Genomic DNA, 24,952 nt, shown 5'->3' with positions numbered 1-24,952 from the left:
CTGTATTTTATACAATATAAGTCCCGCTCAATCTCTGTTATTGTTATATTTCATTTAACTCTGTTTTGAAAGTATTTCAGATATTTGCATTATTGTTTTAATGATACTCTTAAAACATACTGAAAATACCACAGACGACGTTTGGATCTGACTGTTCTAGCTCTTTCCAATTAGAAATATTTCTCTACATACTTTTTGCAGAAGTGGATATCAAAGGTACGTGCTTTCAAAGTAAGGTAACAAATTAGAAATTGGTATGAAGATGGAACAATGGGCTGACAACAATGAGTACATAAACTAGAGTCAGGATTGAAGATAATACACAGAATACCCTGACCATGGAAATGGTTATGATATTTATTTATTTATTTAGAGATGGAGTTTCACTCTTGTTGCCCAGGCTGGAGTGCAGTGGCGTGATCTCGGCTCACAGCAACCTCCGCCTCCCGGGTTCAAGCGATTCTCCTGCTTCAGCCTCCCAAGTAGCTGGGATTACAGTCATGTGCCATCACACCCAGCTAATTTTGTATTTTTAGTAGAGACGGGGTTTCTCCATGTTGGTCAGGCTGGTCTCGAACTTCTGATCTCAGGTGATCCACCCACCTAAGCCTCCCAAAGTGCTGGGATTACAGATGTGAGCCACCGTGCCTGGCCAATCTTTATTTTTATATTCTAGCAATGGTATACTTCCTCAAGAGGCCAGTTCTTACTAAATCATAGTATTATTTGTGTGAGAACTACAAGAAGTTTACATTTCTGAGCTCAGAGAAGTTATACAGGACCACAGTTTCTTATGTGAAAAAACATTTGGAACCAAATATGTTTTAGATTTCAAAACTTACTGGATTTAAATAAAAGTAATACTGTTTTGATACCTTTTATTATATAATAACCCCAGCATGGCTTAGGGCAGAATCTGCACATTAACATTTTTGCAGTAAGACATACACATATTCACACAAAGTGAGGAACATAAGGCAGCTAATCTCATCTCAGTTCTGGGTTTTGCTGACAAATGAGTTAAGAAAAAACAATTGGATGTCAGAACTTGTGGCATTTTAGAATTGCAAATAAGAGATGGTAGACCTGTGTACTAATTAGAGGTGAGAAAAAAAAACCACACATGGAACAAAAATTAAGAGCTGTGGTCTTGGCTCTAAGTATAGTGAGAGTTAGGAGAAATTAGAGACTTCACTAAGAAAAGTTTTGAACGGGGGCTGAAGGAAGATTCATAGAAAAGTGTTTTCCTTTGGAAATGAGCAAGACTAATGGTTACTGTAGCCTTGTAGTATAGTTTGAAGTCAGGTAGCGTGATGCCTCCAGCTTTGTTCTTTTGGCTTAGGGTTGACTTGGCAATGCGAGCTCTTTTTTGGTTCCAATATGAACTTTAAAGTAGTTTTTTCCAATTCTGTGAAGAAAGTCATTGGTAGCTTGATGGGGATGGCATTGAATCTATAAATTATCTTGGGCAGTATGGCCATTTTCACGATATTGATTCTTCCAACCCATGAGCATGGAATGTTCTTCCATTTCTTTGTATCCTCTTTTATTTCATTGAGCAGTGGTTTGTAGTTCTCCTTGAAGAGGTCCTTCACATCCCTTGTAAGTTGGATTCCTAGGTATTTTATTCTGTTTGAAGCAATTGTGAATGGGAGTTCACTCATGATTTGGCTCTCTGTTTGTCTGTGATTGGTGTACAAGAATGCTTGTGATTTTTGTACATTAATTTTGTATCCTGAGACTTTGCTGAAGTTGCTAATCAGCTTAAGGAGATTTTGGGCTGAGACGATGGGATTTTCTGGTACCACAACAGAGACATAAATCAATGGAACAGAACAGAGCCCTCAGAAATGATGCCACATATCTACAACTATCTGATCTTTGACAAACCTGACAAAAACAAGAAATGGGGAAAGGATTCTCTATTTAATAAATGGTGCTGGGAAAGCTGGCTAGCCATATGTAGAAAGCTGAAACTGGATCCCTTCCTTACACCTTATACAAAAATTAATTCAAGATGGATTAAAGACTTAAATGTTAGACCTAAAACCTTTAAAATCCTACAGGAAAACCTAGGCAATACCATTCAGGACATAGGCGTGGGCAAAGACTCCATGTCTAAAACACCAAAAGCAATGGCAACAAAAGCCAAAATTGACAAATGGGATCTAATTAAACTAAAGAGCTTCTGCACAGCAAAAGAAACTACCATCGGAATGAACAGGCAACCTACAGAATGGGAGAAAATTTTTGCAACCTACTCATCTGACAAAGGGCTAATATCCAGAATCTACAATGGACTCAAACAAATTTACAAGAAAAAAACAACCCCATCAAAAAGTGGATGAAGGACATGAACAGACACTTCTCAGAAGAAGACATCTATGCAGCCAAAACACACATGAAAAAATGTTCATCATCACTGGCCATCAGAGAAATGCAAATCAAAACCACAGTGAGATACCATCTCACACCAGTTAGAATGGCCATCATTAAAAAGTCAGGAAACAACAGGTGCTGGAGAGGATGTGGAGAAATAGGAACACTTTTACACTGTTGGTGGGACTGTAAACTAGTTCAACCATTGTGGAAGTCAGTGTGGCGATTCCTCAGGGATCTAGAACTAGAAATACCATTTGACCCAGCCATCCCATTACTGGGTATATACCCAAAGGACTATAAATCTTGCTGCTATAAAGACACATGCACACGTATGTTTATTGTGACACTATTCACAAAGCAAAGAGTTGGAACCAACCCAAATGTCCAACAACGATAGACTGGATTAAGAAAATGTGGCACATATACAGCATGGAATACTATGCAGCCATAAAAAATGATGAGTTCATGTCCTTTGTATGACATGGATGAAACTGGAAAACATCATTCTCAGTAAACTTTCACAAGGACAAAAAACCAAACACCGCATGTTCTCACTCACAGGTGGGAATTGAACAATGAGAACTCATGGACACAGGAAGGGGAACATCACACTCCGGGGACTGTTGTGGGGTGGGGAGAGGGGGGAGGGATAGCATTAGGAGATATACCTAATGCTAAATGACGAGTTAATGGGTGCAGCACACCAACGTGGCACATGGATACATATATAACAAACCTGCACATTGTGCACATGTACTCTAAAACCTAAAGTATAATAATAAAAAATAAAATAATTAAAAAAAAAAGACTAATGCCCATCCAGCCCAATTAGAACCCAGGTTCCTGCCAGAGGATTGTGGAATAAACAGAGTTCTGTGGGGACAGGGTGGGAAGATTATATAGAGGGTTTGAATGTCAAAAAGAGAATTGTAATACTCTGTCAGTATTCATGAAACTTTTTTGATTAAAGAAGCAATGTGAAAAATAGCAGGCTTCCTGTCGAATGAATATGGGGTTAAAAGGAAACATAGTAGTGTCAAAAGACAAAATTGCAGCAATTCAAAAGATCTAATTGACTTTTATTGGCGACTCATGAATCAGTGGCGTTTCTTCCAAAGATCCAGCAAAGGCTCTCCAATGAGTTATGCTTAAGAAGTTGGCTTCATAGGCAGAAAAGGGTTGAAGAAAGGAGAAACAGGGAACAAAAAGCTGATTGGTTGTTTCAAAATTACTTTCCTTATAGGGTTAAAATAGAAAGGACTTCTTTATCATGCCAGCTCAGGGAAACTGGGCCCCTTCTGGTTGGCTGCTGTGACTCTCCTGTTTTTGTTTGTTTTTCTTCAGAAAACTGGCCCCTTTCAACGTTCAGTTTGACTGTGTGTCACCTAGCATAAGTGACTCCATTCTGGTTTGGTCTGGTCTCTTGGGCCTACTGCAGGAGCTCAGTCCAAATCAATGTCCTCATATAAATTTTATTGAACAGTAGTCAAAGTTGATCTCAAGATTTCTAGACTGAGAGCCTGGAAAAGAGTGGTCTGATGGGGAAAAAAGCAGAATTGAAAAGTGCTTCTAGGTGGAAGGGTTTAGAACATATTGTTTAATGGGAAATTCAAGTGGAAATATTTCAAAGCAAAGGTACAGGTTATATGTATTCAGGATTAGAATGGAAAAGTCACTGAATTGTAAGCAGGCATTGTAAACATACGTGGAAAATCTCTCTCCCTCTCTCTCTCTTTTTAAGTTGAGGCAAGGTCTCTCTCTGTCATCCAGGCTGGAGTGCAGTGGCGTGATCACAGCTCACTGTCTTCAGCCTCCCAGGCTCAAGCAATCTTCCCACCTCAGCCTCCCGAGCAGCTGGGACCACAAGCATATGTTACCACGCCCAGCTAATTTTTTAATTTTTTTGTGCAGACAGTGTCTTGCTATGTTGCCTAAGCTGGTCTTGAACTTCTTGGTTCAAGTGAACTGGCTGCCTCAGCCTCCCAAAGTGCTAGGATTGTAGGCATGAGACACTGCACCCAGCCACGAAGCTTTAAACTTAGAGACCTGAAAAACCATCAAGTATTTTCTGTATGTGTTATAAAATCTAAATAACGTTGAAGACCATGAAATAGCTAACATCATGAAAGTTAGCAGGTTGTTTACACAGGAAGGTTTTCCTTAAGGTATATAGGCAAGGTAGCCCGAGTTGGGTAAGCTGAGGGGACCCTGATCAATATTCAAAATTTAAAAAAGTTTACTGTGGGATGTACTGTTCTACTCTTGGGTGAAGAGGTTCTGGAATAGGTGCATGTTTTGGAGAAATCTAGAAATAACTCACACTCTCTTCTATTTCTGTGAGGCCTTAACACCCTGGTTGCTCTTTCCTTCACTGAAATGAGGGAGGTATTCTTGCCCTGAGGGCAAATGTCTCTGTTGGGTAGGAGAATGTAAACATCATGGATTCAGGTGCCCCAGCCATTCATCCTTCATGAGATAACCTGGGTAGACTTATCCCTGATCAACTGTTTATCTCTATGTTTGTTGACTCTGAGCTTAGAGATTTCCTGGAGGCCCTAGAAAACAAGGAAGCACCATTTTGAGAGGCTGTGGTTTCCTCTGCTTTGATTTCTCCACCAGTTCCCTCCCATGTGCTTTCTCGCTTCCTGTAGTTTCTGAAAGTTTCTGGTCTACTGATGGAATCTTACCTTGGCTTTCTGTGTTATTGTTTCCTTCTTAAAAGTATATACATTATATTAATTATGTGTGTCTAGGGTGAAGGTGAGACATGTGTATTGCCACTTCAGAAGGGTTTTGTGTTGAAGGATAGGCAGATGCATGTATTCAGTTTGCCATATTGAACCTAACACGATAACTAAATTTCAAACCCTGTAATCAGAACCTGTAGCCCACATAAGAAATTGTCCTTATTAAAATAAAGGAACATTATTAACTAAGAATTCACCATAATCTTTGTTTTCCATAGTTTCTTTTGAGAGTATAAATTTTGTCACATGTCTGAAATCTTTACATGGAAGCTCTGACTCCTGGCCTTTTGGTTGGAGCCCACTTCCACCTGTGAACTTTGAGTTTATAACAATGTACCTGTAGCTATACAAAAGGCAGGAGGAAGATTGGATTTCAGGATAATGAATAGACTCAGAACTTAAGGTTGACCCAATGTGGAGCTGGCACTTTACAGAACAGATAAGTACTTTTTTTTTAATATCTAAAGTTTTAGACTTAACATTTCATATGGACATTTCAGATTACGCATATTATATCTAGCATAAAAACAATGTTTTATACTTGTCTTAGTGCTTAAGATGTATAGTCCTTATAAACAATAATAGATACATTGTTGAAGAATGTATCTATTGGATATATTCCATTGGAGCATTGAGAGGATTTAAATTTTATTTCTATACTGTATAATATTAGACTCTAAGCTTAAGTGAGCTTAATATTAGAAAAAGTATATAATAGTATTCATAGTAATGTAATAATTGTTGTGGGAAGTCAGGGACCCCAAATGGAGGGACCGGCTGGAGCCACAGCAGAGGAATATGAATTGTGAAGATTTCATGGACATTTATCACCTCCCAAATAATACTTCCATAATTTCTTACCCCAGTCTTTATTTTAATGTCTTAATCCTGTTATCTCTGTAAGCTGAGGACATACGTCACATCAGGACCACTGTGATGATTGCGTTAACTGTACAAATTGATTGTAAAATGTGTGTTTGAACAATGTGAAAACAGCGCACCTTGAAAAAGAACAGAGTAACAGCGATTTTTAGGGAACAGGGGAAGACACCCATAAGGTCTGACTGCCTGCAGGGTCAGGCAAAAAAAGCCCTATTTTTCTTCCTGCAGAGAGCCTATAAATGGATGTGCAAGTAGGAGAGATATCACTAAATTCTTTTCCTAGCAAAGAATATTAATATTAAGACCCTAGGAAAAGAATTGCATTCCTTGGGGAAGGTCTATAAACAGCCGCTCTGGGAGTGTCTGTCTTATGCGGTTGAGATAAGGACTGAAATACGCCCTGGTCTCTTGCAGTACCCTCAGGTTTATTAGGGTGCGGAAAAAACCCCGCCCTGGTATATTTGAGGTCAGACCGGTTCTCTGCTCTCGAACCCTGTTTTCTGTTGTTTAAAATGTTTATCAAGACAATACGTGCACAGCTGAACATAGACCCTTATCAGTATTTCTGTTTTGCCTTTTGTCCTGTTTCCTCAGAAGCATGTGATCTTTCTTCTCTTTTTTGCCCTTTGAAGCATGTGATCTTTTGACCTACTCACTGTTCTTGCCCCACCTCCCCTTTTGAAATTCTTAATAAAACTTGCTGGTTTTGTGGCTTAAGTGGGCATCGTGGTCCTACCGATATGTGATGTCACCCCCAGCGGCCCAGCTGTAAAATTCCTCTCTTTGTACTCTTTCTCTTTATTTCTCAGACTGGCCAACACTTAGGGAAAATAAAAGGACCTACGTTGAAATATTGGGGGTGGGTTCCCCCGATAAAATGTTGGGGACGGGTTCCCCCGATAAATAATCACACATATTTCAGCATATTAAAAATGTGTTGGGAGACAAGTATGTATATGGATTTCAAATGGTATCTAATTATTCTCTTTAGTATCTAAATGTCCTGTTTTATTTGTTTGTTTTTATTTTTTTTTGGAGATAGAGTTTCACTCTCGTTGCCCAGGCTGGAGTGGCAATGGGGCAATCTTGGTTCACCACAACCTCTGCCTCCCGTGTTCAAGCGATTCTCCTGCCTCAGCCTCCCAAGTAGCTGGGATTACAGGCATACATCACCACGCCTGGCTAATTTTTATATTTTTTTTATTATACTTTAAGTTCTAGAGTACATGTGCACAACATGCAAGTTTGTCACATATGTGTACATGTACCATGTTGGTTTGCTGTACCCATTAACTTGTCATTTACATTAGGTATTTCTCCTAATACTACCCCTCCCCCATCACACCACCACATGACAGGCCCCGGTGTGTGATGTTCCCCACCCTATGTCCAAGTGTTCTCATTGTTTAATTTGCACGTATGAGTGAGAACATGTGGTAGTTGGTTTTCTGTCCTTGCGATAGTTTGCTGAGAATGATGGTTTCCAGCTTCATCCATGTCCCTGCAAAGGACATGAATTCATCCTTTTTTATGGCTGCATAGTATTCTATGGTGTATATGTGCCACATTTTCTTAATCCAGTCTATCATTGATGGACATTTGGGTTAGATCCAAGTCTTTGCTATGGAATAGTGCTGCAATAAACATGTGTCTGCATGTGTCTTTATAGTAGCATGATTTATAATCCTTGGGGAATATACCCAGTAATGGGATGGCTGGGTCAAATGGTATTTCTATTTCTAGATCCTTGAAGGATTGCCACACTGTCTTCCACAGTGGTTGAACTAGTTTACATTCCAATCAACAGTGTAAAAGTGTTCCTATTTCTGCACATCCTCTCCAACATCTGTTGCTTCCTGACTTTCTAATGATCACCATTCTAACTGGTGTGAGATGGTATCTCATTGTGGTTTTGATTTGCATTTATCTGAGGACCAGTGATGATGAGCATTTTTTTCATGTGTCTGTTGGCTGCATAAATGTCTTCTTTTGAAAAGTGTCTTTTCATATCCTTTGCCCACTTTTTGATGGGGTTGTTTGATTTTTTCTTGTAAATTTAAATTCTTTGTAGATTCTGGATATTAGCCCTTTGTCAGATGGGTAGATGGCAAAATTTTTCTCCCATTCTGTAGGTTGCCTGTTCACCCTGATGGTAGTTTCTTTTGCTGTGCAGAGGCTCTTTAGTTTAATTAGATACCATTTGTCTATTTTGGCTTTTGTTGACATTGCTTTTGGTGTTTTAGTCATTAAGTCCTTGCCCATGCCTATATCCTGAATGGTATTACCTGGGTTTTCCTCTAGGGTTTTTATGGTTTTAGGTCTTATATTTAAGTCTTCAATTCATCTTGAATTAATTTTCGTATAAGGTATAAGGAAGGGATCTAGTTTCAGCTTTCTACATATGACTAGCCAGTTTTCCCAGTACCATTTATTAAATAGGGAATCCTTTCCCCATTTCTTCTTTTTATAAGGTTTGTCAAAGATCAGATGGTTGTAGATGTGTGGTATTATTTCTGAGGCCTCTGTTCTGTTCGACTGGTGTATATCTCTGTTTTGGTACCAGTACCATGCTGTTTTGGTTATTGTAGCCTTTAGTATAGTTTGAAGTCAGGTAGCATGATGCCTCCAGCTTCGTTCTTTTTGCTTAGGATTGACTTGGCGATGCAGGCTCTTTTTTGGTTCCATATGAACTTTGAAGTAGTTATTTCCAATTCTGTGAAGAAAGTCATTGGTAGCTTAATGGGGATGGCATTGAATCTATGAATTACCTTGGGCAGTATGGCCATTTTCACAATATTGATTTTTCCTACCCATGAGCATGGAATGTTCTTCCATTTGTTTGTGTCCTCTTTTATTTCATTGAGCAGTGGTTTGTAGTTTTCCTTAAAGAGGTCCTTCACATCCTTTGTAAGTTGGATTCCTAGGTATTTTATTCTCTTTGTAGAAATTGTGAATGGGAGCTTCCTCATGATTTGGCTCTCTGTTTGTCTGTTATTGGTGTATAAGGATGCTTGTGATTTTTGCACATTGATTTTGTATCCTGAAACTTTGCTGAAGTTGCTTATCAGCTTAAGGAGATTTTGGGCTGAGACAATGGGGTTTTCTAAATATACAATCGTGTCATCTGCAAACTGGGAGAATTTGACTTCCTCTTTTCCTAATTGAATATCCTTTATTTCTTTCTCTTGCCTATTTGTCCTGGCCAGAACCTCCAACATTATGTTGAATAGGAGTGTTGAGAGAGGGCATCCCTGTCTTGTGCCAGTTTTCAAAGGGAATGCTTCCATTTTTTGCCCATTCAGTATGATATTGGCTGTGGGTTTGTCATAAATAGCTCTTATTATTTTGAGATACATTCCATCAATACCTAGTTTATTGAGAGTTTTTAGCATTAAGGGCTGTTGGAATTTTGTCAAAGGCCTTTTCTGCATCTATTGAGATAATCATGTGGTTTTTGTCTTTGGTTCTGTTTATGTGATGGATACGTTTAATGATTTGAGTATGTTGAACCAGCCTTGCATCCCAGAGATGAAGCCAACTTGATCGTGGTGGATAAGCTTTTTGATGTGCTGCTGGATTCAGTTTGCCAGTATTTTATTGAGGATTTTTCCATTGATGTTCATCAGGGATATTGGTCGAAAATTCTCTTTTTTTTGTTGTGTCTGCCAGGCTTTAGTATCAGGATGATGCTGGCCTCATAAAATGAGTTAGGGAGGATTCCCTCTTTCTCTGTTGATTGGAATAGTTTCAGAGGAATGGTACCAGCTCCTCCTTGTACATCTGGTAGAATTCGACTGTGAATCCGTCTGGTCCTGGACTTTTTTTTGGTTGGTAGGCTATTAATTATTGCCTCAATTTCAGAGCCTATTATTGGTCTATTCAGCTATTCAACTTCTTCCTGGTTTAGTCATGGGAGGCTGTAGGTCTCTAGGAATTTATCCATTTCTTCTAGATTTTCTAGTTTATTTGCATAGAGGTGTTTGTTGTATTCTTTGATGGTAGTTTGTATTTCTGTGGGATCAGTGGTGATATCCCCTTTATCATTTTTTATTGTGTCTATTTGATTCTTCTCTTTCTTCTTTATTAGTCTTGCTAGTCGTCTATCAATTTTGTTGATCTTTTCAAAAAACCAGCTCCTGGATTCATTGATTTTTTTGAAGGGTTTTTGTTTCTCTACCTCCTTCAGTTCTGCTCTGATCTTAGTTATTTATTGCCTTCTGCTAGCTTTTCAATTTCTTTGCTCTTGCTTCTCTAGGTCTTTTTTTTTTTTTTTTTTTCTTGAGATGGAGTCTCGCTCTTTCACCCAGGCTGGAGTGCAGTGGCGCGATCTCAGCTCACTGCAGGCTCTGCCTCCCGGGGTTCACACCATTCTCCTGCCTCAGCCTCCTGCGTAGCTGGGACTACAGGCGCCCTCCAGCTCACCCAGCTAATTTTTTGTATTTTTTAGTAGAGACAGGGTTTCACCGTGTTAGCCATGAGGGTCTCGATCTCCTGACCGCGTGATCCGCCCGCCTCGGCCTCCCAAAGTGCTGGGATTACAGGCGTGAGCCACCACGCCTGGCCTCTAGTTCTTTTAATTGTGATGTTAGGGTGTCAATTTTGGATCTTTCCCACTTTCTCCGATAGGCATTTAGTGCTATAAATTTCCCTCTACACACTGCTTATATGTGTCCCAGAGATTCTGTTACGTTGTGTCTTTGTTCTCATTGGTTTCAAAGAACATCTTTGTTTCTGCCTTCATTTTGTTATTTACCCAGTAGTCATTCAGGAGCAGGTTCTTCAGTTTCCATGTAGTTGTGTGGTTTTGAGTGAGTTTGTTAATCCTGAGTTGTAAGTTGATGGCACTGTGGTCTGAGAGACAGTTTGTTGTGATTGCTGTTCTTTTACATTTGCTGAGGAGTGCTTTACTTCCACATATGTGGTCAATTTTGGAATAAGTGCAATGTGTTGCTGAGAAGAATGTATATTCTGTTGATTTGGGGTATAGAGTTCTGTAGATGTCTATTATGTGAGATTGTTCCAGAGCTGAGTTCAAGTCCTGGATATCCTTGTTACCGTTCTGTCTTGTTGATCTGTCTAATATTGACAGTGGGGTGTTAAAGTCTCCCATTATTATTTTGTGGGAGTCTAAGTCTCTTTGTAGGTCTCTAAGGACTTGCTTTATGAATCTGGGTGCTCCTGTATTGGGTGCACATATATTTAGGATAGTTAGCTGTTCTTGTTGAATTGATCCCTTTAGCATTATATAATGGCCACCTTTGTCTCTTTTGATCTTTGTTGGTTTAAAGTCTGTTTTCTCAGAGACTAGGATTGCAACCCCTGCTTTTTTTTTGCTTTTCATTTGCTGGGTAGATATTCCTCCATCCCTTTATTTTTAGCCTATGTGTGTCTCCTGAGTACAGCACACTGATGGGTCTTGACTCTTTATCCAGTTTGCTCTCTGTGTCTTTTAATTGGGGCATTTAGCCCATTTACATTTAAGGTTAATATTGTTATGTGTGAATTTGATCCTGTCATGATGCTTGCTGGTTATTTTGCCAATTAATTGATGCAGTTTCTTCCTAGCATCAATGGTCTTTACCATCTGGCATGTTTTTGGAGTGGCTTGTACTGTTTGTTCCTTTCCGTGTTTAGTGCTTCCTTCATGAGCTCTTTTAAGGCAGGCCTGGTGCTGATAAAATCTCTCAGCATTTGCTTGTCAGTAAAGGATTTTATTTCTCCTTCACTTATGAAGCTTAGTTTGGCTGGATATGAAATTCTGGGTTGAAAATTCTTTTCTTTAAGAATGTTGAATATTGGCCCCCACTCTCTTCTGGCTTGTATGGTTTCTTCCGAGAGATCTGCTGTTAGTCTGATGGGCTTCCCTTTGTAGGTAACCCGACCTTTCTCTCTGGCTGCTGTTAATATTTTTTCCTTCATTTCAACCTTGGTGAATTTGACAATTATGTGCCTTGAGGTTGCTCTTTTTGAGGAGTATCTTTGTGGTGTTCTCTGTATTTCCTGAATTTGAATGTTGGCCTCCCTTGCTAGGTTGGGGAAGTTCTCCTGGATAATATCCTGAAGCCTGTTTTCCACTTGGTTCCATTCTCCCTATCCCTTTCAGATACATGAGTCAAACATAGATTTGGTCTTTTCACGTAGTCCCATATTTCTTGGAGGCCTTGTTCATTTCTTTTTACTCTTTTTTCTCTAAACGTCTCTTCTCGCTCCATTTCATTCATTTGATCTTCAATCACTGATACCCTTTCTTCCACTTGATCGAATTGGCTACTGAAGCTTGTGCCTGCATCACGTAGTTCTTGGTGCCATGGTTTTCAGCTCCGTCAGGTCAGTTAAGGTCTTCTCTACACTGTTTATTTTAGTTAGCCATTCATATAATCTTTTTTCAAAGTTTTTAGCTTCCTTGCAATGGGTTCTAACATCCTTCTTTAGCTGGGATAAGTTTGTTATTACCAACTTTCTGAAGCCTACTTCTGTAAACTCGTCAAAGTCATTCTCCATCCAGCTTTTTTCCGTTGCTGGTAAGGAGCTGCGATTGGAGGAGAGGGGGCACTCCTGTTTTTAGAACTTTCAGCTTTTCTGCTGTGGTTTCTCCCCATCTTTGTGGCTTTACCTACCTTTGGTCTTTGATGATGGTGACCTATAGATGGGGTTTTGGTGTGAATGTCCTTTTTGTTGATGTTGGTGCTATTCCTTTCTGTTTGTTAGTTTTCCTTCTAACAGGCCCTTCAGCTGCAGCTCTGTTGGAGTTTGCTGGAGGTCCACTCCAGACAGTTTCCCTGGGTATCACCAGTGGAGGCTGCAGAACAGCAAATATTGCAGAACAACAAATACTGCTGCCTGAACCTTCCTCTGGAAGCTTTGACTCAGAGGGGCACCTAGCTCTATGAGGTGTCAGTCGGCCCCTACTGGGACGTGTCTCCAAGTTAGGCTACATGGGGGTCAGGGACCCATTTGAGGAGGCAGTCTGTCTTTTCTTAGAGGGCAAACACTGTGCTGGGAGAACCACTGCCCTCTTCAGAGCTGTTGGACAGGGACGTTTAAGTCTGCAGAAGTTTCAGCTGCCTTTTTTTCACCTATGCCCTGCCTCAACAAGTGGAGTCTACAGAAGCAGTGGGCCTCCTTGAGCTGTGGTGTGCTCCACCTGTAGCTTCCTGGCCGCTTTGTTTACCTACTCAAGCCTCCACAATGGTGGACTCCCCTCCCCCAGCCAGGCTTGCTGCCTTCCAGTTTGATCTCGGACCGCTGTTCTAGCAGTGAGCAGGGCTCCAAGGCCATGGGACCTGCTGAGCCAGGTGCAGGATATAATCTCCTGGTGTGCCGTTTGCTAAGACCATTGGAAAAGCACAGTATTTAGGTGACAGTGTCCCAATTTTTCTGGCACAGTCTGTCACGGCTTCCCTTGGCTAGGAAAGGGAAATCCCCTGACCCCTTGCGCTTCCTGGGTGAAGCGATGCCCCACCCTGCTTCAGCTCGCCTTCCATGGGCTGCATCCACTGTCCGACCAGTCCCAATGAGATGAACCAGGTATCTCAGTTGGAAATGCAGAAATCACCCCGTCTTCTGCATTGATCATGCTGGGAGCGGCAGACCAGAGCTGTTCATATTTGGCCGTCTTGGAACGGACCCGTAACTTTTGTATTTTTTAGTAGAGACAGGTTTCTGCATGTTGGTCATGCTGGTCTCAAACTCCCAACCTCAGGTAATCCCTCCCCTCAGCCTCCCAAAATGCTGGGATTACAGGCGTGAGCCACTGCACCTGGCCTATGTCCTGTTATTGAGTATGTCCTTATGTTTCATTTCTTTTTCTTTTAGGTCTCTTTTATTCAAAACCTTGTATTTTGTGTGGAAAGAGTTTACCGTGTGCCTGACTTTGGTGTCTGGGAAAGAGGAAGCAAATATAATAATGGCAGCACAGAGTTACATTCGAGGTAATTTGCTGATTTCTGAGTTTTTTTTTTTTAATTAAATGTATGGAATTTTAATATGAAGAAATACTGAAGCATTAGATTGGAACTGTGATTCATATGTTAATTTGCAGCAATTTTTTTCTACCTATGATGCAGATGGAAGTCACTTAAAATTAACACGAAATAGCCCATCCTCAGTGCCCATAAACAGATGCAAGAAAGGAGTAGGTGTCTTTCCCAGCCTCCCAAGGTGTCAGTACATGCATATCAGCCTTCATCATTAATCCACAGCTTGGCCTTTCTGCTCAACCAAGTCATTTTCTTTTTCCTCTTTGAAATTACCTCATTTGAAATGTCAAGTTCCTTAAAATTTTCAAACACTAGTTGTATATGCACTGAATATAAAATTTCCTTCCATGTTTTAGAGCTGATTTTTATCCTGACCACAGATGCTTACATTGTTGATGTAAAACTTAACATTCATTGTCATTAGTAAGGTCTGTGATCAACATCTTGAGCTGTGGTTTAGTGCATTTGAATAAGCAACAATAGCTGATAACTGATGTTAGTAGTTTATGAATTTCTTTTTATCCTTAGGGTTAAGGTAATAGCTTTAGTGACTGATTGTCCCTTTCCTAAATCCTAATTTTATGCCTAGGAGATCATATTTTAATAACAAAATAATATAGTTCAATAAGTCCTATCTATGTTGCACTAAAAGATGTAAGAATTTAAGCTAAAAGTTATCACTGTAGGTCAGTTTGGATTATTGGGACTTAAATGAAGTAAAGAAACAGTCTAGAGGCTGGGCATGGTGGCTCACACCTATAATCCCAGAACTTTGGGAGGCCGAGGTGGGCAGATCACGAAGCCAGGAGTTCAAGACCAGCGTGCCCAACATGGTGAAACCCCGTCTTTCCTAAAAATACAAAAAGTAGCTGGGCATGGTGGTGTGTGCCTGTAATCCCAGCAACTGGGGAGGCTGAGGCAGGAGAATGGCTTGAACCCAGGAGGCAGAGGTTGCAGTGAACCAAGATCGTGCCACTGCACTCCAGCCTGGGTGACAGAGCAAGACTCCGTCTCAAAAAAAAAAAAAAAAAAAAACACTCTAGAAAACACTGGTTAAGGGGAATCCAAAGTGTTCTCTATTTTGTGATAGACTAATCACACACACCAAAATAAGTTGACGTATGATATTTAGTAAACTAAAAACCAGCTCCAGATCACTAGCTGTGTAACCCTCAGCAAGTTATGTGACCTTTTTACAGTTTTCTCATCTGTAAAATAAAGATAATAATTTCTACTTTATGTCATTGTTATAATATTTGTTGTCATTGTTGTAATAGTAATAAAGTATTTGAATGCCTAGCATAAAAACTAGAATGCTAGTGTACTTACACATTTAAGAAAATTTTAATAAAAAATAAAAAATATTTAAATTAAAAGGACTTTCAGATTAATCCTTAACTAACATGGAAACCTTTTTCTATAGGTTTTGTGATTCATGTGAGGAATTTTTACAGTATAGACCAGAATGGTATCAATCAATGAAAAAGTCAGTGAAGTAGAGGAATAATTTGTGGTAAAGCTCATTTCAGACATTAAACAGATTCTGGCAAATGCTAAAATTAGATAGATGATGTTATAATTCAGCCCTCATCCAAATTAAGTTCTCAACATTCCAGATTATCACTCAAATTATAAGAAATTTGATCTGATTAGATAAGATGATTTTTAAAATTTAACTTTTCAGTACATATGATTATCAGATATCTTCCTTGTTTTTTAATAAGCATTTAATATATGTTAGTCTGACCCCATTGTCATATTTTCAGCATGAAATATTTGGACTAGAAGCTTTTCTGTTTATAAAAACTGTAGTAGGCCAGGTGCAGTGGCTCACACCTGTAATCCAACACTTTGGGAGGCTGAGGCGGGCAGATCACCTGACGCCGAGGGTTTGAGACTGGACTGAGCAACATGGTGACACCCTGTCTCTACTTTAAAAAAATACAAAAATTAGCCTGGCATGGTGGCACATGCCTGTAATCCCAGCTACTCGGGAGGCTGGGGCAGGAGAATCTCTTGAACCTGGGAGGTGGAGGTTGCAGTGAGCCGAGGTCGCGCCACTGCACTCCAGCCTTGGTGACACAATGAGACTCCACCACAAGAGGAAAGAAAAAAAAAAAAAGCTAAACTGTAATAAACTCAGAAAGAACCTTAAATAAAAGTTACTACTGACCCTAGAAAGTGAGGATGTTAGAAGGTCCCTGGTGACAAAACAGTCTCCAACTTATATTCCTGTAACTGAGGTGCCAGTCTTTAAACTGATTAAGGTTTTTATTTGAAGGCTTGAAAAATCATTATGTGATGTTTGTTGCCATCGTTTGCATGCAAAATTAATCTTAATTGTAGTAGGCCGATTTTGTTCAAATGGATGAGAGATGAAGTTTGTTGTTTAAGTTTGGATGATGGGTTTTATACTTTATTTGACATTGATGTTCTACTTGTCCATGGTATAACACTTTAAAATTCCCCAAAAGTACTTTAACCTTAATTTTTTATTTGGAAGTTTCCAAGGTTAGGTCTTCACAAGCCTGTTTTGAATCTATCACCTCTGATGTCCAAAGGATACATTTTGAAACTGCGAGAGAATTGAGCTCCATGTGCTCACGGAGGCAGTGATGGCTGTGGTAGTGGGCGGCCAGTTTCTTTCTGTGCTTAGGCCTGTGTAGTGGAATGTAGAGCTGCTACTAGCCTCGGATCAAGTCACACCTCTTAGTCTGTCTCTGCTATGGGATACCCCAGAACTATTTGGGATTAATGGGATCTATTTTTACTGCTTAATGCAGTATCCTTGTTGTATCCTGAAGCTGTTCTCATAATTTCAGACAGCTTGAATTAATACATAGTAATACTTGCCAGAAGTACTTACACTTCCCTTTGTAGTCTGACACTTTCTCTGCTGCTCTCCTTTCTCTTTGCTATACAGTCATCTGTACCAGGAGTCAGAGAGAGAACAGAGCACAATCTGAGTGTTGCGTTGGTGCTCACTAGGGCCTCAGCTGAAGTGACTGGTGCTTCCTTTCCTTGCCACACTGAGTACATCCCTTCTAAGCTGTGAATCCATTTTGTCCTGGGCTTTTATTGGTTAGTAGGCTTTTATTGGTTATTGGCTGTTACCAGGATGATCCTGGCCTCATAAAGTGAGTTAGGGAGGAGTCCCTCTTTTCTGTTGTTTGGAATACTTTCAGAAGGAATGGTACCAGCTCCACTTTGTACCTCTGGTAGAATTCGGGTGTGAATCCATCTGGTCCTGGGCGTTTTTTGGTTGGTAGGCTATTAATTGCTGCCTCAATTTCAGAACTTGTTATCGGTCTATTCAGGGATTCGACTTCTTCCTGGTTTAGTCTTGGGAGGGTGTTCGTGTCCAGGAATTTATCCATTTCTTCTAGATTTTATAGTTTATTTGTGTAGAGGTGTTTATAGTATTCTCTGATGGTAATTTCTATTTCTGTGGCATCAGTGATGATATCTCCTTTATCATTTTTTATTGTGTCTATTTGATTCTTCTCTCTTTTCTTCTTTATTAGTCTTGGTAGTGGTCTATTTCATTAATCTTTTCAAAAAAAAACAGCTCTTGGCTTCCTTGATTTTTTTGAAGGGTTTTTTGTGTCTCTGTCTCCTTCAGTTCTGCTCTGATCTTAGTTATTTCTTGTCTTCTGCTAGCTTTTGAATTTGTTTGCTCTTGGCTTTTCTAGTTCTTTTAATTGTGATGTTAGGGTGTCGATTTTAGATCTTTCCCACTTTCTCCTGTGGGCATTTAGTGCTATAAATTTTCCTCTAAACACTGTGTTAGTTGTGTCCCAGAGATCCTGGTACATTGTGTCTTTGTTCTCATTGGTTTCAAAGAACTTATTTATTTCTGCCTTCATTTCGTTATTTACCCAGTAGTCATTCAGGAGCAGGTTCTTCAGTTTCCATGTAGTTTTGTGGTTTTGAGTCAGTTTCTTAATCCTGAGTTCTAATTTGATTGCACTGTGGTTTGAGAGACAGTTTGTTATGATTTCCGTTCTTTTGCATTTGCTGAGGAGTATTTTACTTCCAATTATGTGGTCATTTTTAGAATAAGTGCGATGTGTTGCTGAGAAGAATGTATATTCTGTTGATTTGGGGTGGAGAGTTTTGTAGATGTCTATTAGGTCCACTTGATCCAGAGCTAAGTTCAAGTGCTGAATATCCTTGTTAATTTTCTGTCTCATTATCTGTCTAATATTGACAGTCGGGTGTTAAAGTCTTCCACTGTTATTGTGTGGGAGTGTAAGTCTCTTTGTAGGTCTCTAAGGACTTGCTTTATGAATCTGGATGCTCCTGTGTTGGGTGCACATATATGTAGGACAGTTAGCTCTTCTTGTTGCATTGATCCCTTTATCATTATGTAATGGCCTTCTTTGTCTGTCTTGATCTTTGTTGATTTAAAGTCTGTTTTATCAGAGACTAGGATTGCGACCCCTGCTTTTTTTTTTTTCTTTCCATTTGCTTGGTAAATACTCCTCCATCCCTTTATTTTGAGCCTATGTGTCTTTGCACATGAGATGGATCTCCTGAATACAGCACACTGATGGGTCTTTACTCTTTATCCAGTTTTCCAGTCTCTGTTTTTTGACTGGGGCATTTAGCCCATTTACATCTAAGGTTAATATTGGTATGTGAGAATTGGATCCTGTCATTATGATGTTAGCTGGTTATTTTGCCCGTTACTTCATGCAATTTCTTCATAGTGTCGATGGTCTTTACCATTTGGCATGTTTTTGTAGTGGCTGGTATCGGTTTTTCCTTTCCATATTTAGTGCTTCCTTCAGGAGCTCTTGTAAGTCAGGCCTGGTGTGACAAAATCTTTCAGAATTTGCTTGTCTGTAAAGGATTTTATTTCTCCTTCGCTTACGAAGCTTAGTTTGGCTGGATATGAAATTCTGGGTTTAAAATTCTTTAAGAATGTTGAGGCTGTGGTGGCTCACACCTGTAATCCCAGCACTTTGGGAAGTCAAGGCAGGTGGATCACAAGGTCATGAGTTCGAGACCAGCCTGGCCAAGATGATGATACCTTGTCTCTACTAAAAATACAAAAATTAGCTGGGCGTGGTGGCGGGTGCCTGTAATCCCAGCAATTCGGGAGGCTGAGGCAGAGAATTGCTTGAGCCCATTGAAATCAAGAGGCGGAGTTTGCAGTGAGCCGAGATTGTGTCACTGCAACAAAGACCCCATCTCAAAAAAAGAAAAAAATACATAACACACACACACCAAAAACCAAAGAATGTTGAATATTGGTCCCCAATCTCTTCTGGCGTGTAGGGTTTCTGCAGAGAGATCTGCTGTTAGTTTGATGGGCTTCCCTTTGTGGGTAGCCCAGCCTTTCTCTCTGGCTGCCCTTAACATTTTTTCCTTCATTTCAACCTTGGTGAGTCTGACAATTATGTGTCTTGGGGTTGTTCTTCTCAAGGAGTATCTTTGTGGTGTTCTCTGTATTTCCTGAATTTGAATTTGGTCGGTCTTGCTAGGTTGGGGAAGTTCTCCTGGATAATATCTCAAAGAGTGTTTTCTAGCTTGGTTCCATTCTCCCCATCACTTTCAGGTACACCAACCAAACATAGGTTTGGTCTTTCCACATAGTCCCATATTTCTTGGAGGCTTTGTTCATTCCTTTCATTATTTTTTCTCTAATCTTGTCTTCTTGCTTTATTTCATTAAGTTGATCTTCAGTCTCTGATATCCTTTCTTCCGCTTGATCGATTTGGCTCTTGATACTTGTGTATGTGTCATGAAGTTCTCGTGCCATGTTTTTCAGTTTTGTCAGGTCATTTATGTTCTTCTCTAAGCTGGTTATTCTAGTTAGCAATTCATCTAACCTTTTTTCAAAGTTGTTAGCTTCCTTGCATTTGGTTAGAACATGCTCCTTTAGCTCAGAGGAGTTTGTTATTACCCACCTTCTGAAGCCTACTTCTGTCAGTTCATCAAACTCATTCTCCATCCAGTTTTGTTCCCTTGCTGGCAAGGAGTTGTGATCCTTTGGAGGAGAAGAGGCTAATGGTTTTTGGAATTTTCAGCCTTTTTGCACTGGTTTCTCCCCCTGTTGGTGGATTTATCTACCTTTAGTCTTTGATGTTGGTGACCTTTGGATGGGGTCTCTGAGTGGACATCCTTTTTGTCAAGATATTGATGCTATTCCTTTCTGTTGATTAGTTTTGCTTCTAACAGTCAGGGCCCTCTGCCACAGGTCTGCTGGACTTTGCTGGAGGTCCACTCCAGACCCTGTTTGCCTGGGTATCACCAGCGGAGGCTGCAGAACAGCAAAGATTGCTACCTGTTTCTTCCTCTGGAAGCTTTGTCCCAGGGGGCACCCGCCAGATGCCAGCTGGATCTCTCCTGTATGAGATGTCTGTCGGCCCCTGCTGGGAACTGTCTCCCAGTCAGGAGACACAGGTGTCAGGAACCCACCTGAGGAGGCAGTCTGACCCTTAGCAGACTCGAGGTCCATTGCTCTCTTCACAGCTGGCAAGAAGGGACGTTTAAGTCTGCTGAAGCTGCGCCCACAGCTGCCCCTTCCCCCTGTCCCAGGGAGATGGAAGTTTTATGTATAAGCCCCTGACTGCGGCTGCTGCCTTTTTTTCAGAGATGCCCTACCCAGAGAGGAGGAATCTAGAGAGGTAGTCGGGCTACAGCAGCTTTGCTGAGCTGCGGTGGGCTCCGCCCAGCTGGAACTTCCCCATGACTTTGTTTACACTGTGAGGGGAAAACCACCTACTCAGACCTCAGTAATGGTGAACGCCCCTTTCCCCACCAAGCTGGAGCGTCCCAGGTCAACTTCAGACTGCTGTGCTGGCAACGAGAATTTCAAGCCAGTGGATCTTAGCTTGCTGGGCTCTATGGGGGTGGGATCTGCTGAGCTAGACCACTTGGTGCCCTGGCTTCAGCCCCCTTTCCAGGGGAGTGAACGGTTCTGTCTCCCTGGCGTTCCAGGTGCCACAGGGGTATGAAAAAAATCTCCTGCAGCTAGCTCGATGTCTTCCCAAATGGCCACCCAATTTTGTGCTTGAAACCCAGGGCCCTGGTGGTATAGGCACCTAAGGGAATCTCCTGGTCTGTGCGTTGTGAAGACTGTGGGAAAAGTGTAGTATCTGGGCCAGAGTGTACCGTTCCTCACAGCATAGTCCCTCACCACCTCCTTTGGCTAGGGGAGCGAGTTCCCTGAAGCCTTGCTTTTCCTGGGAAAGGCGACGCCCTACCCTGCTTCAGCTCGCTGTCTGTGGGCTGCACCCACTATCTATCCAGTCCCAGTGAGATGAGCCGGATACCTCAGTTGGAAATGCAGAAATCACCTGCCTTCTGCATTGGTCTTGCTGGGAGCTGCAGACCAGAGCTGTTCCTATTTGGCCATCTTGCCAGACTCCTGACTTTTTTAGCTTTTTAAAGTGGTTTTATGTTCTATTCTCTTGACTTTTCTAATAAAGAAAGCCATCACTAAAATATCAGATAAATAACAATCATAGCACCACTTTACTCAGTTTAAGAGGCTTTCAGTGACCCTTTTATTCCATATCGTGCTTATTACTTAAAGTAACTACTTAGTCTTATTAAGTAATTTTTGATATTTTCATCATCAAACTATGATAGAAGCTACTGTCCAACCATTCTGCTTCATTTTATGTATCTTTGCCATACTGAACAATTCACGAATATTTTTTGAAACCATAGTACTGTGAAGTCCTTGTTCTTCTAGGAAATATGATTGGTAGCTCAGGGATTTAAAACAGTGTTAATGAGCAGAAGATTGTGAATTTAGTTCTCATGCCTGCCAGTTACTTTTGTGAATTCCATGGTAGGTGTGAAATTAAATAGACAGACCTATCTTTTCTATAAAAGCTTTGATTTATGCAACAAATCACTATCTCCCAAACAAATGTTGCTTTATTTTAGCTCTCTTCAGTGAATATTAGAATAAAGATGTTAAGGTACCATCTTGCAATAATCAAATCGGTAAATGTTCTATTGATATTATTCATCTACTATTAATATGTTCAATGCTAATAATAGAATAATTTAGTTTCCTGAGAGTGTCTTGTACCATTAAAATATTTTAAATTTCTTGCAACAATATATATTGCCAACAAATAGAAATTGCCATTAAAATGTAAGATCATGTTATGATTGGGTTTGGGTTTCTAAATAGCTTGCTGTTGCCAGAGATTTGAATAACTAGTGGATAATAAATTAACATATTTGTGAATTTTACTCTAGTTCAGATACAGTATTTGTTTCTTTTTGTTTTTTGTTTGTTTTTGTTTTTTTGAGACAGAGTCTCGCTCTGTTGCTCTGGCTGGAGTGCAGTGGTGCGATCTTGGCTCACTGCAACCTCTGCTCCCAGGTTCAAGCAAGTCTCCTGCCTCAACCTCTCTAGTAGCTGGGATTACAGGCATGTGCTACCAAGCCTGGGTAATTTTTGTATTTGTAGTAGAGACAGGGTTTCGCCATGTTGGCCAGGCTGGTCTTGAGCTCCTGACCTTAAGTGATCTTGCCCACCTTGGCCTCTCAAAGTGCTGGGATTATAGGCATGAGCCACCGTGCCCAGCCTTGTTTCTTTTAAAATGCCACATTTAGATGACAATTTCCAAATTCATCCCATAGCTATTTTTTTGTACCATTAAAGACAGAACCTTGGGTTGGCTACATTGTGTTTCTAAGTACTGAATTTCATATGTGTTTGCCCTTTGAATAAGTTATTTTCTCTTTACATTTCAAAATACTGTAAATATTTAATAAAATATGTACCTCATACTGTAGGAGGAAGTTTTATGGTATGACTGGTTTAACTGAACGTAAGTTTTTGTGCATTGGGGCCTAAGGGAGGTCCTGGGTCATCGGGAACACATTCTTAAGGAAGAAAGCAAGTTAACAATGAATGTTTTTACACAAACAGTCCACATATACCACCCCAAGGGACTTTTCTAACCCTTAGGGTCTAAGGCTCTAAAATTCTTGTTCAGATACTACCGTAATTTGGTTACTATTTTACAGTATGCAAAATTGTAATTGGCCTAATTGTTCTGGGTACGTGGTAGAGTTTGCAATCTGACTTAGGTTTTTTTCCAGTTACCTATTGTTGCAAATAACCCCAAACTTAGAGGCATAAAAACAACAACAATCTTTTATTATTATTGTCTTACATTATTATTTATTTTTAAGATGGTAGACTGGGTTAAGCTAGGCAGTTTGTGCTCAGGGTCTCTAATGTGTTTGTCATCATTGTGACTGGGACTGGACTTATCTTGAAGGCTTTGTCACTCAGGTATCTGAGTGTTGACTAAGACCTTGGCAGGACCTGTCCACTGGAAGGCCTATGTGAAGTTTTTCCATATGGGCTTCCTCACAACATGGTGGCTGGGTTCCAAGGCCCAGAATCCGAGGCAGAGAGTTAGGTGGGAGCTGTTTTCCTGTCTATGGCCTAGGCTCAGAAGTCATATAGTGTAAATTCCACCATATCCTATTTGTTACAGTCACTAAGGCCAGCCCATATTCTAGCAGGGGATATTAGACTCCATCTCTTGATGGGGAGGAGTGTCAAAGAATTTCAGACATGCTTTAAACCACCACAGGTCCTTCACTTGGATTTTATTCCTTTAGGTTCCAGCCCTTGTTATTTCTCTCTAAAACAACTTTGGACCTGCAAAGAGCCTGCTGCCATTAGTGTGCTAATACCATATGAATTGTCATGAAATTTGTTTAATCCGTGGAAGCAAGTACTTCCTTCACTGGCAGGGAACCTTCACTAGCAGTGATGCTAGGCTGCAGATTAGATTCATTAGGATAGTATCTTAAATCCAGATTATTGGCTCAATTATTCTTGAAAAGTCAGGGTAAATTGGTCAGCATAGATTCTAGTAGGGTACAAAGTTTTCACCTAAGAGCAGAAGTAAGAATGGATTTTAAAGCCGCTCTGGGCTTGTTTCCTCATCTTAAAAGTAGAGGGGATTAACAAAAGAAGTGTAAGACTCGTATAGGTTCTTGTACTTGTATATTGAAAACTACAAAGAAATGTTGAGAGATATTAAAGGAGACCTAAATAAATGGAAAGACATCCTATGTTTATGTAATCTATGTAAAAAATCCAACTATCTTTTTTGCAGAAATTGACGAGCTGATTCTAAAATGCACATGGAAAGGTTAGGGAACCAGACTAGCCAAAACAACCTCGAAAAAGAACAAAATTGGAATCACACTTTTCAATTTCAAAACTTACTACAAAGCTACAATAATTAAAATAGTGTGGTTCTGGCATAAGGACAAGGCGATCGGCGAAACAGAATTAAGAGTACGGAAATAAACCCACACATCTGTAGTCAATCGATTTTCACGAACGTGCAAAGACAATTCAGGGGCAAAGGATAGTTGTCAACAAATAGTGCTGGGACAGCTGGATGTCCACATGCAGAGGAATGAATCTGGACCCCTATTTCACACCATATACAAAAATTAATATGAAATAGATCAAAGACCTATATGTAAGAGTTAAAAGTACAGAATTCTTTTTTACTCCAAAAATATATATATTTATTTTATATCAATTGAAAAGTAATAATACGATGTGATAGGGATGGAAAGATAGAAGATAAATTTTGTGGGAAGATTTTTGCAAATATGTATATATGGTATAAGGAAAAGGAAAATGGGATGAGCTGGGATATTGGAAGGTGCTCATTCAGTGTTCAGCTAAAAACAAGTGATTTAAAAACATGATCCATGGTGGTTGTCTTAGTTTAAGGTGCCACATGTTCATTCTTTTGCCAAGAAATTTACTTATTTTTGGAAAGAACCTGAGGATTTAATCCAAATTCAGCAAAATTCTGCAAACATTTTGGGAAAATTGTTCTCAGTGGAATACTTTAGAAAATGAAAGAAAAGGAAGAGTCAAATGTGACTATGGAGATTTGAATCTTCAGTGACTTAAAAAACAGTGGACAGGTAGCTGGGTGGACC

The 24,952-nt window shown here is 40.1% G+C and overlaps 1 protein-coding gene across 8 annotated transcripts in view; it reads left to right on the top strand.

Moving 5' to 3' along the window:
- PHKB (phosphorylase kinase regulatory subunit beta) overlaps nucleotides 1–24,952 on the top strand; it is a 244,416-nt gene that overhangs the window by 76,799 nt on the left and 142,665 nt on the right. For all 8 annotated transcript variants that reach the window (XM_030797503.1, XM_030797534.1, XM_030797553.1 and 5 more), the window contains one exon: nucleotides 13,827–13,942. In XM_030797503.1, coding sequence (XP_030653363.1) covers nucleotides 13,827–13,942 — 116 coding nt within the window. The remainder of the gene's footprint in view (nucleotides 1–13,826; nucleotides 13,943–24,952) is intronic.

This window comes from Nomascus leucogenys, chromosome 2 (assembly GCF_006542625.1).
Source record: "Nomascus leucogenys isolate Asia chromosome 2, Asia_NLE_v1, whole genome shotgun sequence".
Classification (NCBI taxonomy): domain Eukaryota; kingdom Metazoa; phylum Chordata; class Mammalia; order Primates; family Hylobatidae; genus Nomascus; species Nomascus leucogenys.
This window is presented reverse-complemented; position numbering and strand designations above follow the sequence as displayed.